This window comes from Onychomys torridus, chromosome 3 (assembly GCF_903995425.1).
Source record: "Onychomys torridus chromosome 3, mOncTor1.1, whole genome shotgun sequence".
Taxonomy (NCBI): Eukaryota; Metazoa; Chordata; class Mammalia; order Rodentia; family Cricetidae; genus Onychomys; species Onychomys torridus.
Window position 1 is genome coordinate 103058696 of NC_050445.1, and position 16946 is coordinate 103075641.

Sequence of the window (16946 nt, forward strand, 5' to 3'; positions counted from 1 at the left end):
AGACTGGCCTGAAACCATGTTTCTCTTGCCTCTAAGTCCTAGTTAATATTTACTTCTCCACCTTTTTCTCTGTTTTGCCCAGCAGAGTTGGGACCTGGTGCAACAAACACAAAACTACCTGAAACTGCTGCTTTTCATTGTTAACAGTGATGGTGAGTCCTGGGTCCCATGGCTGGGGTACCCTGCTCAGGAATGTGGGCTTAGCTCTCAGAGAACCCCCTGAAGCAAAGAGACTTTTCAGGGTGGATTCCTTCCCATGTGTATGCCGAGAACTTTAGTCAAGGCTAGTGAGATGTTTGTGTGGGAAAAAGCCCTTGCTGCACAAGCTTGATAAATTGGGTATGATGCCCAGAACCATGGGAACGAAAAGAACCAGTTTCCACAAGTTGTTCTCTGATGTTGGCCTGTGTTATGTGCACACAAACACAATTATAAGAAATAGATTTAAAACAGAACTTCAACTAGAGATGTTAGAAACCAAGATAGGTGCTCCCACCCAGCCGTATCTAGGAGGAGATTGGGGGAATAACCTTGGACAGGTCCCTGGGGAAGAAGAACACTAAGCTGGCCTGGAGGCCTCATCTGCACCAGGCTGAAGGCCTTTTCATCAACCCCTGTCTGGTTCTCTGATTGGTGTTCCTGTTCTGCAATAGATGACAGCGGGCTGCTGGTCCACTGTATCTCAGGCTGGGATCGGACCCCTCTCTTCATCTCTCTGCTACGCCTTTCCTTATGGGCTGTGAGTATGAATGGCCTGGGGTCAGGGAATATGCAGAGACCATATTAGGTTCTGCCCTCTGGTGACTTAATTATTGTCTCCAAGATGCAGAAAAGCTGTGGGGTGAGGACACACTCAGCAGGTGTCATGTTTAACTTTGTTCTTGGTCAGGGAGAGTGGTCACCCAGTCTATGATGTGGTGGTTTTTTTTGTTTGGTTTTGTTTTGTCGTCTCCCCCCCCCCCCCCCAGACAGGTTCTCTGTGTAGCTTTGCACCTTTCCTGGAACTCACTTGGTAGCCCAGGCTGGCCTGGAACTCACAGAGATCCACCTGCCTCTGCCTCCTGAGTGCTGGGATTAAAGGCGTGCGCCACCTCCACCCGGCAGAAGGCAGCTTTCTGATCTTGCCACTGTTGGTCTCCCCCAGGATGGGCTAATCCACACCTCCCTGAAGCCTGCAGAGATCCTCTACCTGACTGTGGCCTATGACTGGTTCCTCTTTGGGTAAGTTTTCAAGGAACACCAGCCTTTGAGGTATATATATATATATATGTGCATGGTGTGGCCTTATTTTTTTTTTCCTTAATTATTAAATGTCCAGGAACAGAGATAAGAAAACAATTGGCTCCCTTTGGAAAAGATCAAAGATGGTTGCAGGCTTCACCTGCTGCATTTTTGCCAAAGTCTTGGTCTGTCTCTGGTGCACAAGCCTCCCTCAGCCCTGGGTTGTTACACCCTTTGACTCCTCACTCTTCTTTTTCAGGCACATGTTGGTAGATCGACTCAGCAAAGGAGAGGAGGTGGGTCCCCTCATAGACCTCTACCACACCTTAAGACAGAATGGCGTTCATTCTGGTTGCCATGCTGTAGGGGCAGTTTCTTTTCCACCCAGGATACTTGGATGAGGTCACCATCATCTTCCCTCAGGCAGGGGGGCGGGGAGCAAGAGCACAGAGCCCCCTGTGTGAACCCCAGGCCCCCGTTGTACCACAGAAAAAGTTGTGGTCACAGCTGCTGTGATCTTTTCAGGCTAATTTTCTCCCTTTCTGCACTTGGCTCTGGAACCACTGTACAAGGTGCTTTCCGTGACCTAGCATTGCTATCTTTGATCCTGCCACACCCAGAATCCCTTCCTTTTGCCAAGGTATTCTGTACACTCAGGGTCCTGCCCACTTCCCATTCGTAGGCTGCCTCCAGGTCCATTTTGTCCTTCTTCTTCAGTGTAGTCCCAGTCCTCTGCCAGCTTTGCCTTGCTGTCCCCATTCTCGCTGCCTCTCTACGTCTTTGCTTGTCAGGGTTTCCCAGCCTCAGCTCTCAAGTTGGGCTTGAGTATGTCCCTGCTTATCCTGCTTATTGCCAAGGTGACCTTGAGCAGCATGCTTAACCTTGAGTCTCCTGGTACCTCACCAGAGATACAGATGCCTATCACGACAATGTTGGCTCTGTCTCCCCTCATCCCTAACCTCCAGAAGCACCCTTCTTCTCTCCCTCCCGCTCCTGAGCTTGCTTCCTTCTTGGGCATCTTATCTCTAGCTTTCTTTGTTGCTCCTGCCCAGCTGCTCATCCCCTTCCAAATCTCTTCTGAGCACTTACGCGTCTGCAGGGCTGCAGAGCTCATAAGCCCATTCCTTGGAGGCCCGTGAACTCTGCTGGAGGCAGAGCCTTTGGCACTGAGATCTGGGTGGACAGCCTCTTTGTAGGCTCTTGTTGAGAGATTTTGCTGGTGCTTTAGGACATTCTGTCCTCCTCTCCATCTCTCCTCCTCCCTCAGCAGGCCAGATGCTCCCTTCAGAGACTCAGGCAGGGCAAAGATGAGGCTGAGCTGCCTGGGCTGGATCCCACCATTCAGTTACTCAGCATATGCAAAGATCTTTGGGACTGGAATGCTAGGTTTTACCTCCCCAGACTACAGACACTTCTGTAAAACAACAAGCTAAAAACAGCTAGTACATGCCTCTTGAACCCTATATCTTCTGTCTTTGAGGTTTCCAGGATATATTAGCACATTAAAGGACTGTGTCATTTTATATAATGCAGCATTTCATACTGACCAGATCTGAGCAACCCTCTGCCTTTCTTTGAGGGACTCTTACAGGCCTGTGGGAATGTGTGGGTGTTTCCCTGAGTATCTCATGGGTTGCACCTTTGGGGAACTCTGGTGTGATATATAGCCTGGTGTTTTGTGTAGACTAAATAGACTAAAGCCTCTGGACTAGGGCACTGGCTGGGATTTACCCATGTGGATGGGGCCGCTGCCAGTCAGAACCTCCTGTCTGTACCACCTCACGGCAAAGACCTGAGCCTCACAGTACCTGAGCACAGCAGGCTCTAAGCCAGACCATGGCTGCCCTACACAAGTTCTGATCCTATGTTAGATCATGTGACCTCCTCTCCATAGAATGCCTTTCCTTTTCTGCCTGCCTTAATCACTAATCCCCTTGTCCAAGATCCTCTCCCTCCCAGCCGTCCTTCCATCAGTGGCTCTCCTTGGGCTCTTAGATGAAAGTGGGGAGCTGCTGTCACCTCATCTTTAAAGATGAACATCCGTGTTGAGCTACAGATGTGAAAGCTCTACATTGGACCTCTGTCTGTGTCCTCAAGAAAGCAGCACATTCCTTCCTTCCTCCCCCAGCCCAGCCCACAGGCACCTACCCAACCCTGCTGAGCCTTTCACCCACATCAGAAGATCCAGCAGGGTCCCCAAAGCGGTCACTCTCCAAAAGAGGGACTGACTACTCAGAGCAGCCAGCATCCCACTTGTGAATGTTCTGCTGTCTCCATCTTTCCACTGGAAGGCTAGCTCCTCACTGTTCTGCTTTTTCTCACTCCTTTAGATTTTCTTCTTTTGCTTCAATTTTTTGAAGCATATCACCTCCGAAGAGTTCTGCCTGAAGACCCAGAGGTAAGTGGAGGCCAAAGGCACTTGAGGGGTACTCCTCCATAGTAAGGCATTTGTCCCAGCCCTGTACACTAGAGCAAGTGTCCATGCTGAGGCCCTAAGAGACAAGGGAATGAATGTTTTGATGATGAGCTGAGATGCTGTGGGAAGAAACAAGCCTATGAACAGGACTTCCCACTCCTCACAGCCTTGAGCTGATGCTCATCGTCCTTGGGTGCTATAGAAGTCCAAATGTGGATGTGGCTCAGTAGTAGAGTACCTGCCTACCATGCTCCAGACCCTGCACACAATCTTTGATACCATAAAAAAGAAAAACTCAGAATATGACCCCATAGAAACGGAATCATACTCAGCTGGGCATCATGGTGCACACCTTTACCCCAGCATCTGGCAGGCAGATCAGAGTTCAAGCCAGCCTGATCATCTGCACAGTGAAGCAGCAATCTGCTTCCACCTGAGAAAGTCTTGTTTGTCTGGCAGTTGCTCTGGGACTCCAGTGAGAACTTGGGTCCTAAGAGTTGACTTTGTCTTCCTCCCCAAACTTGGCACTTGTTGGGCCATAATTGAGTCCCTAGTGGCCACGATGGCAACGAAAGGCAGGCTGTGTTCAATTTAGTCTAGTGCATGTAACAAGCAAAGCCAAGCTGGTAGATCCCGGAAGTAGGCCTGGTACTTGGCAGACTCTGTAGGTGGGACCCGCTCCATGAGGTGCCAGTAGTTGGAATTGTCCTGCAGGCTAGGCAGTCAAGAGGAGGTGACAGAAAACTCCAGCCACAGCTCAAATTTCCTGCTTGGGGTTGTCATTCTAGGAGGAAGAGTTTGCCAGCTCGGGATGCAGGCTTCACTCTGGAAGATATCTGCATGTTGAGTGAGTGCTGCCCTAACAGGCTTCCCTGCTTCACCATAGCTGAGTACAGACCACAGGGGGACCTGTTCTCGAAGCTTAGTCACCAGCCGTGTGGTGTGGAAAGGGTGGGAGACTGGTAGTGGGGAAGGTACCATGCTGACTTTGTGGCTGCTTTCAGGACGCCGAGACCGAGGCAGCACCACCAGCCTAGGCAGCGACTTCTCCCTGGTCTTGGAGAACTCACCAGGAGCCGTGGGGAGCTTCACCTATGAGGCTGTGGAACTTGTCCCGGCAGGAGCACCAACTCAGGCAGCTTGGTGAGGGCCAGACTGAGGCAGAGTAACTCACAGCTGTGGCCCAAGGCCACCAGCCCTAGGGAGTCAGGCTGTAGCCCCAGGAACAAAGGGGGCTCTGACAGAAGGCTTGAGAGCATCGCTTCATCCCCTGCTGTCTGTACTGGGCCTCAGAGCCCAGCCATCTGGTTGGTGAGGGGCACTGCATGGTGGCCCAGGAGCACAAAGGGCTGGTGCTCCCAGTGGGACCAAGAAGCAGCAGTGAGATGTGGGGAGGGAAGAGTGCCCTGTACAGTGTGCCAGAAGGTGGGGGCCAGCTTAGAGAAAGGAGACGAAAGGTGGAGGGTACATACAGTGGTCAGGGACCTGCTTTGACGTCCTCCCATTGAGAATGTGGCAGGATCTGAGGCCTTAATGCCTTCCTCTCTAGACACATGGCAGAGCTTGTGTAGCACTTGCAAGGGAGGGAATGGTGGGGCAGTTAGTGCACATGAAGAACAATTTTCTGGCATCTTCTCTGAGACTAATGGGCCAGTGCATTTAGAATGCCTTAGTGTCTCAGTTAAAGTCCCAGCCCTTGTTGCCTGTGGCCTTGAACCTGGGAGAGAACCAAGTGTTTGTGCCTCCTGTGTATGACCTTTTCCCCATAGACAAAGTGGCTCCAAGGCCCAGCTGACAGCCTTGCTCTTCTGCCACAGGAGGAAGAATCACTCATCCTCCCCACAGAGCATGCTCTGGAACCGGCCACAGCCCTCCGAGGACCGCCTACCTTCCCACCATGGGCTGGCTGAAGCCAAGTCTTCCAGCTCTTCATCCTCAAACCATTCTGACAACTTTTTCAGGATGGGCAGCAGTCCTCTTGAGGTCCCCAAACCCAGGTGAGGAACCCCAAGGTATAAGGAGCCTGCTGGGGAAGGTTGGAAGTGAGGAGACGTCTAACATTTAAGCTTTCTCTATCTTTAGGCTGGGATTCCTTGGTATGTGCCTGATGGGTAGCTTCTTAGGAGCTGGAAGAAATGGGTAGCTTAGCAGGCCTACTCCTTGAAGGATTGATTGCTGTTGGGGTACATAGCCTTCACTGGTTTGTAAAAACTTTTGCAATTGTTTCCTGAAGCTCTGTGCTGTACATGGGTACAGGGCTGCCTCCATGAGTCACCTTTAGAAGATCCCAGCCCTGTAGACGGCCCGTTGTTATTCAAAATGGGTCTGGACACTCTGGGTTCACTATGGCTTTCACATTCCATGTCCACCTTGATGGAGAAGCTAAACAGATAAGGAGCCAGCCTAGACGTGTGGCTGTGGAAAACCACAGCCACTATCTACCTGCAAAAGCATCAACTCAACTAGGACAGATGTGCCCACGATGAGGCCAGCACTCTGCCTCCTGGGTAAAGTTAAAACTGAGTGTGCACCAGGGCGGATGAATGAGGGGTGGTCTGGCAATTGAGGAAAGCACGGTTCTACTTTTTCCATCTCACATTCTAAAAAAAGCTGTGCTTGATTGCTTTGCTGACTAAATTCTGGAGAACTTATAGCTGAGCAGTGTGGGGGTTAGCAGAATGGACTCTGGAGTCCCACTTAGACTTGAGCCCAGCTTTACGGTGTAATGTCCTTGTAACTCTCTGACTTGGTAGCAGACCTGTTAAGAGGCAAACTTGCTAAACTGGTACCCTCCTCCTTCACTCCCTGGACAAGAGGAGACAGTGGAGTAAGAGGAGCCAGAGCATCTTCCTCAGGGAGGCAGAGCAAATGAGTGGTGGGCAAGCATGATGGCCAGAGCACCCCCATGTGTACTACCTCCGGGAGAGCCCTTGACTTCAGTATCATCTACAAGTGCTGAAGAGTCCATCAAGCCAAGACTATAGCCCAGAGGAGCCTTGGTGACTGTGACTAAACAGAGCCAGGACCAGGCCGACAGCCCACATTGCCTGTGCCTCTTCACATCCTGCACGTGGGACTGGCATGGATACCTGTTGCTGTGACCCCTCATCTGCACTTGGCTGTCCTCAGGGCTACTCTGGTGTTGTAGTGACACTGTGAGACTCTTGCTGTCTGGGCTGAGGTTCTTGTTTGTGGTTCCTAACCTCCTTTTCTGTGTAGCACTGTTGGTTAACTGGGCAGGAAACCAGAAGGCTCTACTTACCATCTAGGCCTTGCTCCAACTGTAGACAGCTCCCATGCTGTCACCTTTTCTCACACCCATTTTTTTTTATTATCTCCTTCTGCTTCCTCGGCCAATTGTCAGTTTCCTTCAGTCTTATGGATGGTTTTTGTTGTTACTGTTTTGGTTTTTTACCTTCTTTGAGTGACTCAGACTTCTTTAGCTAGTCCAAGATGGCCATAAAGGTCCTTTCTCTAGGAGATGAGGAGTATTGAGGTATCCACAAAGCCCTACACCCTGAGTCCAGGCCCAGGCTAGCATGGACCTAAATGGGGATTGGGTAGACAGTGTGTGGGGTAACTGCTGTGAACAGTATCTTCTGAGAGCACCTGTCCAGAGCCAAGCCCAGCTAGCCAGGCAACACAGTTCCAAATCAGATGTCTGCTGCCAGAGGTTTTGAAAGACTACACTATTCTGATTTGGAGCATTCTAATTATGTATTTCCATTAACATTAAAATTAATTTAGTCTCTTTTATCTTAAAGTGCCTAAGGGATCCTGTCATTAGCTGCTCTGCCTCTTAGGTAACAGTAGCCAATCAGGTCTTCAGAGCTCCAGGCAGATCTGTGTGGAAAGCAGCCCTTTAGGAAAGTAATCCATGACTGCCAAAGTCACTGCTGATGTGTCTGGGTTTCATGTGCTCCACATTCTCTAACCCTGCCTCTCTTAAAGCAGGACCCTCGTGAGAGGAATCTCAGAGGCTTTGCTCTAAGTGGGGAGGAAAGCTCTGTGGAGTGTTGATTCTTACCAGGCTGTAATTCCACATATCTCATTGGGAAGACAGTGACTTTTTGGCTTTTTCACTGCCACTGCATAATTAGCCACAGAACTCTTAAGTGTACCTGTCTACTTCAGCCTTAACTAGGAAGTCACCTGTTCCACCTTGGCATGGCCTTAATCTTTGCTCTCATGTCCCCTTAGGAGTGAGGGGTGGGATTCTGGCACAGTGTTGTCTATGACTGAGGAGGATGGTGCCACCACTGAGCCCAGCTTGATGCCAGGCTGCCTGAAGAGCAGATGAACTTGGCTGAGAGACACCCAGCAGCCTGGTTGAATAGCTAAGTAGCAACACAGGAACTAACCTCTGCTGCCCAGGTAGCTGCTCCCCGGGCACTGCCACCTGCTCACTATAAAGCTATGAGCTCTGTCCCAGGCTGCCTTACACAGCAGAGAAGCCTGACTGCTCTCCGCAGTACAGAGATTACTGTCCTGCTCCAGAGCTGACATGAGTGCAGATATACCTAAGGCAGTCCCAGCTTGAGACCTGAAGGAAAAAACTTGGAAGCCCCAAGACTTCTCCTTGGGCTGAAGTAGGAATGCAGGAGGCCTTCCTGAGCTGACATGCACACATGTAAAAAGGCAAAGGCCAGGTTGGTGAGAGCCCCCTCCTAGGTAAGTGGGCAGAGGCCGTGGGGCCATCCTTGAGATGCATCCCAGGTTGCCTTAATGATTGGTTTCAAGGGGATAAGTCTGGATCCAGTGACATATAGCCTCCCTCAAAGTCTAGGACTTGGCTCAGATATTCCCTTCATGTCACTTGTCGCCTGATGAATGGCTTTCCTTTTTCTAATCTGTAACCAGGAACTTCCGATAGTTACCTGTACTTTCAGACATTCTATGACAGCATGATTATTGAGGTGCTTTCAAAATGTGAGGTAACAGGAAGTACATAAGGTAGCCTTCAGGTATAGTCTCACAGGGTCCCAAACCTATATCCCTGTGGTTCCTTCTCCTAGCTGCCTTGCTCCCCAGGCCACCTTTCTCCATCTTGCCAAAGTGGCTCTTGGCCGTTTCTAAGACTCCCCTTTGCTCTTTCTTACACAGAAGGCTCTCATGAAGGCCTCTCCTTCCAGTCACACTTCTAAGAACTCTATGCTATACTCTCATGGAAGTCATGTGCCCATTCATGAGCTAGCCCTTCCCACATTGAGAAGGAACAATCAGCCAGGCGGTGATGGTACACACCTTTAATCCCAGCACTTGGGAAGCAGAGGCAGGACTCTGTCTAAAATCAGCCTAGTGTATATAGTGAATTCCAGGCTAGCCAGGGCTACATGGTGAGTCCCTGTCTTTTGGATTTCCCCTCTCTCCCCCCAGAGCGTCCCCCACCCACCCACCCAGGATATTATTTTCTGTGTAAAAGCCCTGGAACTCACTTTGTAGACCAGGCTGGACTCAGACTCGGAGATCCCACTTGCCTCTGCCTCCCAAGTGCTGGGATTAAAGGTGTACACCAGCATCACCTGGCATCTTTGGGTTTGTTTTTAAGGAAAATTGGCTAGAATGGACTTGGGCCAGACCTGATTTTATTCACAGCTTTGGCATTCCCAGCTGTGCAACTTGAAGGTGGAATGGGGGGCGGGGTCACTTCCCTCTCTCCGAGCTCAGTCTTCAGCCCATTCTTAAGTAGGACTAGTGATCCTGAGTCCTGTTAAAGAAAAAAAAAGGGTGAAATGGTGTACTATAGTAAGGTATCTGGCATACCTCGCATGCCGGATATTTTTTCTTCCTAGAAATGTTCAGAAACTGCAGCTGTTTTTTAGGAACTGTTCTTAGCAATCGTTTTATCTGCCAGCCATGTCAGAGCACTGGGAAGCTACTAAAAGGCCAGGCCTGGTACCTCACTCAGACCTAGTCTTGCCTGGATTCAGCCAGCACTCGTATCTGTTTTCTTGTGTCTCAGTACAGAAAGTAGTAGCTAGAGGCTCCCTGGCTATAACTTTCCTTAGCTAGGTGTCTGCCAGGAGATAGGGAGACTGGGAGCCACTGAAGAAGGACCTGGGCTGGGGCTAGCTAAGGGAGTGGAGTATTACCAGAAGCCACCATCCTGTACAGAGGCTTAGGTCTTCCAGGCCTCCAGTTTGTGGGCTGCTTGGCTATGTTCTTTCTGGTGCTTGAGCAGGCAAGCAGAGGAGACAAAACTCAGACTTCTTTCTTCACAGCTTTGTTGACCCTTTTGTAGGAGCTTTGGGCACTGGGCTGCAGCCTTTCTAATGCTGGTGCGGGTAACCCAAATGCTGAGCTGACTAAGGCTCTTCGTCCTTCTCCTATGCAGGCCTGGGTCCCTCCAGGAGGACACTTACCTCTTGTCTCTAGCTGTCCCTCTAGCCTACTCTAATCCAAGTATTTTGGAGTGTCTCTCAATGCAAGAGCTGAATGGTCGTTTTACATAACCTATTATTTGACTTAAACATCAGGTTAAGAAGATCTCATGTTTCATTCTTGAAAAATGTCAGTATCTCTCAGGCGTGGCTGCTCAATGAAAGCTGTTTTCTGTTCCATGGGAGGGGATGCCCTCTTGCTGGCCCTGCTGCCTCATCCACCTGACAGCTTCTCTGGTCTGGTGTTGCCTCTGGGAAGCAAAGGGAACTGACTACCCCAGAGGACCAGAGTGCTTAAGGGGAACTAAGCAGAAACATGTCCACTGTCTGTGATTACCTGGGCTAACCTCCAGGGAATGGTTTTGGGGCTTGAGAAACTTCATGGCATAGAATGCCTCCTATTTCCCACTTTCTCTGTTCAGGTGCTCTATCCCTACTCCCAAATCTTCTTTGAGTCTTAGAAGCTGTTTCTCCATAAGCTGCTAAAAGTGGAAAAGAGTCTACTCTTCAGATGGGCTATGGAGACTGAGGAGCCAGGCTGTGCCTCTGGAGGGTTTGTACTGACTGATGGCCTAACACAGTCAGAACACCCAGGGCAGGCTTCTCTTAGGAGGCTAGCTGTGATTGACAGGTCTGACGTTTATCTAGAAGCCAAGATGCCTGGCCTCATGCACCCTTAGGATTCTGTCAGGTAGTAGACCACATCCTGTTCTCATCCCTGAAGACCTCACACTTTGCCTAGGGTCACCACAATGATGAGTGTGGCAAGGCCCAGTGTTGGCAGGCATTCTAGTTCACAGCAGCTTTTAATGTGGAAAGCCATCTGTTTTCCTTTCTGTCAAGGTGCTGGGCTTCTATAAGTTCAGAACGAATCTGTAGTCAAACCTAAATTTAAAAAACTTCTCATAGGGTTGATGAGATGGCTCACCCAGGAAAGGTACTTGGTGCCAAGCCTAATAATCGGAGTTCAATCCCAAGGACCCACATGTCTTTTGACATCCACAGTGGCATGCATACATATACAAACACGCATAAATGTAATATAATAATGAAACTCTTGTGTCTGTGTAAGGGGGCTCACTGGGAAGCTGAGGCAGGATTGCTATGAATTTAAAGCCAATTTGGACTACATAGTTTGTTGCAGGCCTGTTTGAAACAGATCACCAGAGCTGTGCATAGGTCATGGATGCTTGACAGTAAGATTGGCCAAACAACTGGGAGGGGAGGGGGAGGGGGTGTGCTGTCACTTCAGGATCCACTGATGCCAGCAGTTAAGTGGGTAGGGTAAAGTATTTTTCACCTGCTTCCTGACCCCACCACTTGTTCATGCTCTGGCCCTGTTTCTGCATCCTTGCAAGAGCCTTTCTGCTGTTCTTGAGTTAAATAGTAAAAGGTCAATCCTAGTCCTTGGGAGGCCAAGGCAGGAGGACTGCTCAAGTTTAAGGGCAGCCTGGGCTATGTAGTAAGTTCCAGGCTTGATGCCAGAGACTGACTTGCAGCCTCTCAGCCGCCCACAGGTCAGCTGCTGTCCAGGACAGAGGAGAGAACTTAGCTGTTGAGGAGGGAGGAGGTGGCAGCACAGCCTCCCTCCCTCCCCAGCTCCCAAATCTCCCTCTGTCAGAAGAGGTCTGATGAAGCTGTCAGTTGGCAGCCTGGTTTGATTCATCCCTCCCCTCTGGGCTTAGCCATGAGTTTGCTCTGTGGAACTCTTGGATACAAACTCTGGCTCCTGGAAGGAGCTGCAGAGGAAGGGAGACCTCAGGGCTCTGTCTGTTCACTCTTCATCTAGGTCACCACCCTCCAGTTTCCAAAGGGCTGGTCCTCCCTCCCTCCCTCCCTTCTGATAAGATCTCCGTGGCCCTGGGTTCCATGCTGCACAGATGCATGTCACCAAGAGAGTGACTGCTCTTGAGGCCGGCTTCAGCCTAATCTCCTGTCACTTAACTGCATCAGCCACCAGGAAAGGCACATGGGCCACAGGCTTTGGGTCTGGTTCGTCTCTTGTTGCCCTGCTTTGCTCTTGGTCTTTGGCTTCAGTATCTACACAAAGCACTGTCCTCACGGCCCAGCACAGCTTAGAGTCTTCTTTCTCAGTCACTCCTTACCCAGCTTTGTCTGCTCTTTTGGAGAAAGTGGTTGGCTTTCAGCTGCTCCATCAGAACCTTGTGGCTGTGGCCCAGGGCCATTGTGTTGCCCACCTTCCCCAGGGCACCCCTGTCAGGCATGTGACTGACTGCATCATCTCCCCTCTCTCTCCTCTCTGCCCCAGATCAGTGGACCATTCCCTGCCCGGATCCTCTCTCTCCACAGACTTTGGCAGCTGGCAGATGGTAACGGGCTGTGGCAGTATTCAGGAACGGGCTGTCCTGCACACAGACTCCTCTCTCCCTTTCAGCTTCCCGGATGAGCTCCCTAACAGTTGTCTGTAAGTGTCTTGCTTGAGAAGGCAGGATACTCCCCTGCCCATGTCAAAAGCTGGAGAGCAATCAGGAGTGCTGGTCAGGAGTGAGGCAGAGGCTGACCAGAGGGAGCAGCTTGGGGTCTCCGCCCCTCCCCGTTAGCGTGCAGCCTCTGGATCCCCAGGGTGTGAAGGATGCCTGTGGCAGTTCAGGAACTGCATTAGGCTTCATGTTCACACTTCTCAATTCCATAAACCCATCCACGGATATGTTGGGTGTACCCTGAGGGAGAGCTAGCTGGACTACAACTTTAGAGGATTCTATTTATGTGTGAGGCTTTGCCTGACATGAGAGTCCTTTGAAAACAGAACAGTCGGGTAGGAAGCTAGGTGTATGTTGAAGACCAGAGCAAAATGGCACTGGCTTAGCCTGGCTCTGAAATCCAAGCAGAAGCAAGAGTTATGTTCTACCCCCCGCTCTGCATTTTTGCCTCAGGACAAAAATAAGGCCTGGGTGGCACTGCTAGATCTCATGCCTTTTCCTCTGGGGAGGCTACATGTCCCCTTGCTATCTTTGGTGGCTGGTAGATGGTCAGGCAAGCGAGAACCTCTAGTGCCCCGAGGAGTAGGCCTGCTCCTCAGATGTAGCTACACAACAGGCCCTTCGGTAAGTCTTCCTTCTCACCATACTGGTGACGACAGTTCACAACACCCAACCTTTTGCTGTCTGAACGGAGGCAAGTTATTCTGTAAAGAAGGAAAGAAGAGGGTCCATCTGAAGTCAGGCAGGGGCTAGACAGACACTGGGATACCTGAATAATACTCTCAGGTCCTAGCCCTGGAACTGGGAGGTCACCATAGGGCTTCCAAATCCATTGTTTAATACAGCCTCCCTGGCTGCCAGGCCCCAATACACAAAGCTAGATCTTAGATTATTTAATATGATGTTTTTGAGGCAGGATGTCTGGCCCAGGTTGGCCTAGTGTAGTAGTAGCCAAAGGTCACCTTGAACTTCTAATCATCCAGCTTTTATTTACCTCCTGAATTTTGAGATTCAAAATGAGCCTGGTTTATGTGGTGGTCCTGGGAATGGAACTCTGTTTCATCCATGCTAAGGAAGCATTCAACCAAACAAGCCACATCCTGAGCCCATTTTGGAGGCTAAAATAAAAATCCTTAGGTATTTCTATAAAGAAGTTGTCTTCTGCCAGACTGGTCAAAGAATCGTCTGGAGACACCCTGGACCACCCCCTGCCCTGCTTGTCTGCATCCTTCACCTCAGAAACAGGCTGTCCCAGCCCCAGATCATCCTCCCTAGAACCAACAAAGTACATGCTGTCTCTGAGCTGCTAGCCAGCCCCCAGAGCTGGGAAGTTCTCAAAGGACAAAAGATTCTGTGATCTCAGAACCTCCAGAATTGAGTTGGAGTCTGTCTATTACTTGTGAAGACACCCTTGGACTTTGTTAGGAGGAAGCAGTCTAAATCCTAGCCACTTTGTTCCCCATCTATGTCTTGAAGTCTCAACCTTGATGTTCCTAAGCCTAGTACTAGCCTGCTCTTGAGAGAGACTGTTCATTGCTGTCCAGCTCCATTGCCCATTTGTGTCCTGCGAACATCAGTAGTCTGTCTTAGCTGACTTTCTTGTCCCTAAACAGATTGGCTTGTCCCTTTGCTGCCTGAAGGAGGGCTGTGTGAATACACATGTAGGCCCCCACATAATCCTTACTTCTTGTATTATATGGATAGAGACATCCTTTTCTTCACTGAAGCCAAAAAGAAGCTGAGAGACATGCACCTGAGAAAAGCCTGATTAGAAAGGTTCAAGGACACATGTCTCCCCACAGTGCCAGCAGAGACCTCAGGGTTGCTTCTGGGTTACAGGGATTGGCGTCACCTCATTTTCCTTGTGCTGCTGTGGGGTTGGTTTGACTTTGCTTTGCCCCCTGGTGCTTCTCTCTGCCTCTCACCGACAACTCCCATCAGCCTGTTTCTCTAGGGACTTGTCTGTCCTCCCCTGTTGGCCTTAAGACTGTCCTCTGTTCCCAGACTTCGGACTCCCTAGGACCCGGGCTTACTAGGAAGGGGGCACATTGCTGTTGCCTCTGACAGAGTCTTGGAAGGATTCTCCAAGGATGGCTTTCAGAGGGCACAAAGTGCAGATGACTTAATGTGGTCTGTGTTAGTCTTCGTGCCATGGTGGATGGGCTGTGAAGACTCAGCTAGGTCTGTGGCCCTTGAAGAGGCTCTCCAGCCAACCCTCCAGCCAAATGTCTGCATATACCTGACCTTGAGTCCAGAGGATGGGTGCCAGATGGTAGCCAAGCCTCTTCTGTCACAGACCCTAGGATGTCAGACAACCCCATGTGGAATCCACACATGGATAAACCTGAGTTGTGTGTGCTTATTTCCCCCTTTGACCTCTAATTCCAGACAGTAGAGTGAGGCTTTTGGTCTGCCGTGATCAGTGCCCTAAAAGGAAAGGGAAAAGTCGGCGCAACACCTTCCCAGCTGTTTACCTGGGAGGCCGCAGGACTGAGATGCAGCTGGAGCCCAGGCTTAGCACTGGGCGATTCTAGTCTCTTCAGGGCAGCTGGGTTTCCTATGGCCAAAGCTCTTCACAGCCACGGGTGTGTGGTCCTAGCCACAAGAAGGCTATAGCCTGCTAGCAGCTGAGCCCCACTGCCATATCTTGGAAGTCTCCTTACAGGCAGGCACATGGCTTGTGCCACAGCTTGTTCTTAGAGGGAACGGGAGCCAATGGGTATTGAAGCAAATATGCCACTGCTTAGATCCCCTTCCCCGTCATCACCAGGAGGAGTGTTTACCCAGTAGAAAAGTTGTTCTGCACTGGAAGAACAGACCAAGAGCTGAAACTTAATTGCTGCGTAAGGGAATATGAAATCTGAGCCACAAACTAGATGCTGATTTTGTGCAGTTGGAAGTTTGAGGCTAGTCCATGTGGAGTGAGGTTATGGGATCCTGTTCTGCGGTGATAAATCCATCTTTCTCTCCTTCTCTGCAGACTTACAGCCCTGAGTGACCGGGAAACACGGCTGCAGGAGGTGCGCTCTGCCTTCTTGTCTGCATACAGCAGCACAGTGGGACTTCGGGCAGTAACCCCCAGTCCCTCTGGTGCCATCGGGGGCCTGCTAGAACAGTTTGCCCGTGGTGTTGGGCTCCGGGGCACAAGCACCAGTGCCTTGTGAAGTGGACAGCACAGCTGTTTCCTGCTCCTGTCTCAGTTGAGCCCTCAGTGGAATCATGCCTGGCAAAGGGGCACTTGGAGAGCAGGGGGATGTCTCTCACCCTCCTTCTCTAGTCACGCACATGGCAGCCCCAAACCTGAGCAGGCCTGAGGATGGGGTTTTCTAGCTCCCAGCCTCCTGGCTGTCACTGCCTCCCACCAACCCTGGTCTTTGGATTCCTGTCCACTCCCAAAACTGTGTGGGGTTTTCCTAGGGCCTCGTGGAGGCCATAATGTTATAAAAGACCCCGTTCTGCAATTTTTGTTTCCTGGGAAGGAGAGTCACCCGCACTGATTACAAAATAAAATCAAGGTCTTTTTGAATGGCTCTTCTCCGGCATCTCTTCTGGTTGTGACAGTCTAGAGCTGCTCAGAACCTTATGAAGGGTTTGAGACTTTGGGGAGTTGTGAGAGAATGTTACACCTGGGTCTGCCTGTCTGTTCTTTCTGTGCTAGGGAAAGGAACCAAGGCCTTGTGTATGATAGGCCAAATTCCCAGCCCCCATCAGTCAATTCAAGCCATAAAGGGTAGTATATGAGTTCATAAGACTGAGGTGGGAGAGAAGGGGTCAACAGACCTAAGTGGGCTTGGTGACAGCTGCCTTTCATCTGTGCAGGTTCTGGGGCTCCCCACTGGCTCGGGGTGTGGACTTTCATCTTTAGCAGGTTCTGAAGCAACAGTGTCATGGGATGGAAGATCTAAATAGTAGAGGGACAGGCTTCTGGGCTGTGGAGGCAGCAGTGGATACACATGGGAAAGGGAGGGGATCTACTTTATGAGTGTCAAGTTTCAAAGGCATCAAGGGGTTCATAGAGTTTACCATTCTCTGATCCTCACCCCTGTACTGGGGATAGAAACCAAGGCTTTGCATACAGTAGACAAGTGCTGCACAATGAACTATGTCCCCAGAGTCCTGATCTGACAGGCCATCAGTGTCAATACCCAGAGGTCACTTAGCCTGTTTAAAATACCCCAGTAGCTGCTATTAGGGCCTTAACCACTAATATTGAGTAACTTGTTCAAGGTCACACAGTTATTAAGGGGAAAATGTACCTTCATATCCAGAGACAAAGGTGGGCCAGGAAGAGAGGGAAAGGAAGAGATGGTGAGAGCCCCTCAGAATCAGTCTGCCAACTCCCACCCCAAATGTTTCAGAACCATGGATAGTGCTAAGGTTTTCAGTGCCTGGGTGGTGGCTCCAGAGGAAGTGTGGGTCAGAGTTGGGGTCTGGATGAGGTTCCCGACCAGCTCCAGGCTGCTCCAATGGGGCGGGGGCCGCCCGCAG

At 50.5% G+C, this 16946-nt stretch overlaps 1 protein-coding gene across 5 annotated transcripts in view; it reads left to right on the forward strand.

Annotated features, from left to right (window-relative positions):
* Window positions 1-15984, forward strand: part of Mtmr14 (myotubularin related protein 14) — a 44382-nt gene extending 28398 nt beyond the window's left edge. For 2 of the 5 annotated variants that reach the window (XM_036181341.1, XM_036181342.1), the window contains 9 exons: window positions 86-152; window positions 654-739; window positions 1145-1221; window positions 1481-1517; window positions 3552-3619; window positions 4426-4484; window positions 4642-4780; window positions 5455-5634; window positions 15439-15984. In XM_036181341.1, the coding sequence (XP_036037234.1) occupies window positions 86-152; window positions 654-739; window positions 1145-1221; window positions 1481-1517; window positions 3552-3619; window positions 4426-4484; window positions 4642-4780; window positions 5455-5634; window positions 15439-15622 (897 nt within the window). In that variant the 3' untranslated portion in view covers window positions 15623-15984. Of the gene's footprint in view, window positions 1-82; window positions 153-653; window positions 740-1144; window positions 1222-1480; window positions 1518-3551; window positions 3620-4425; window positions 4485-4641; window positions 4781-5454; window positions 5635-12286; window positions 12443-15438 lie in introns of all 5 variants that reach the window. The other 3 variants (XM_036181336.1, XM_036181337.1, XM_036181338.1) reach the window with 3 other exon arrangements.
* Window positions 15985-16946: the final 962 nt, after the last annotated feature.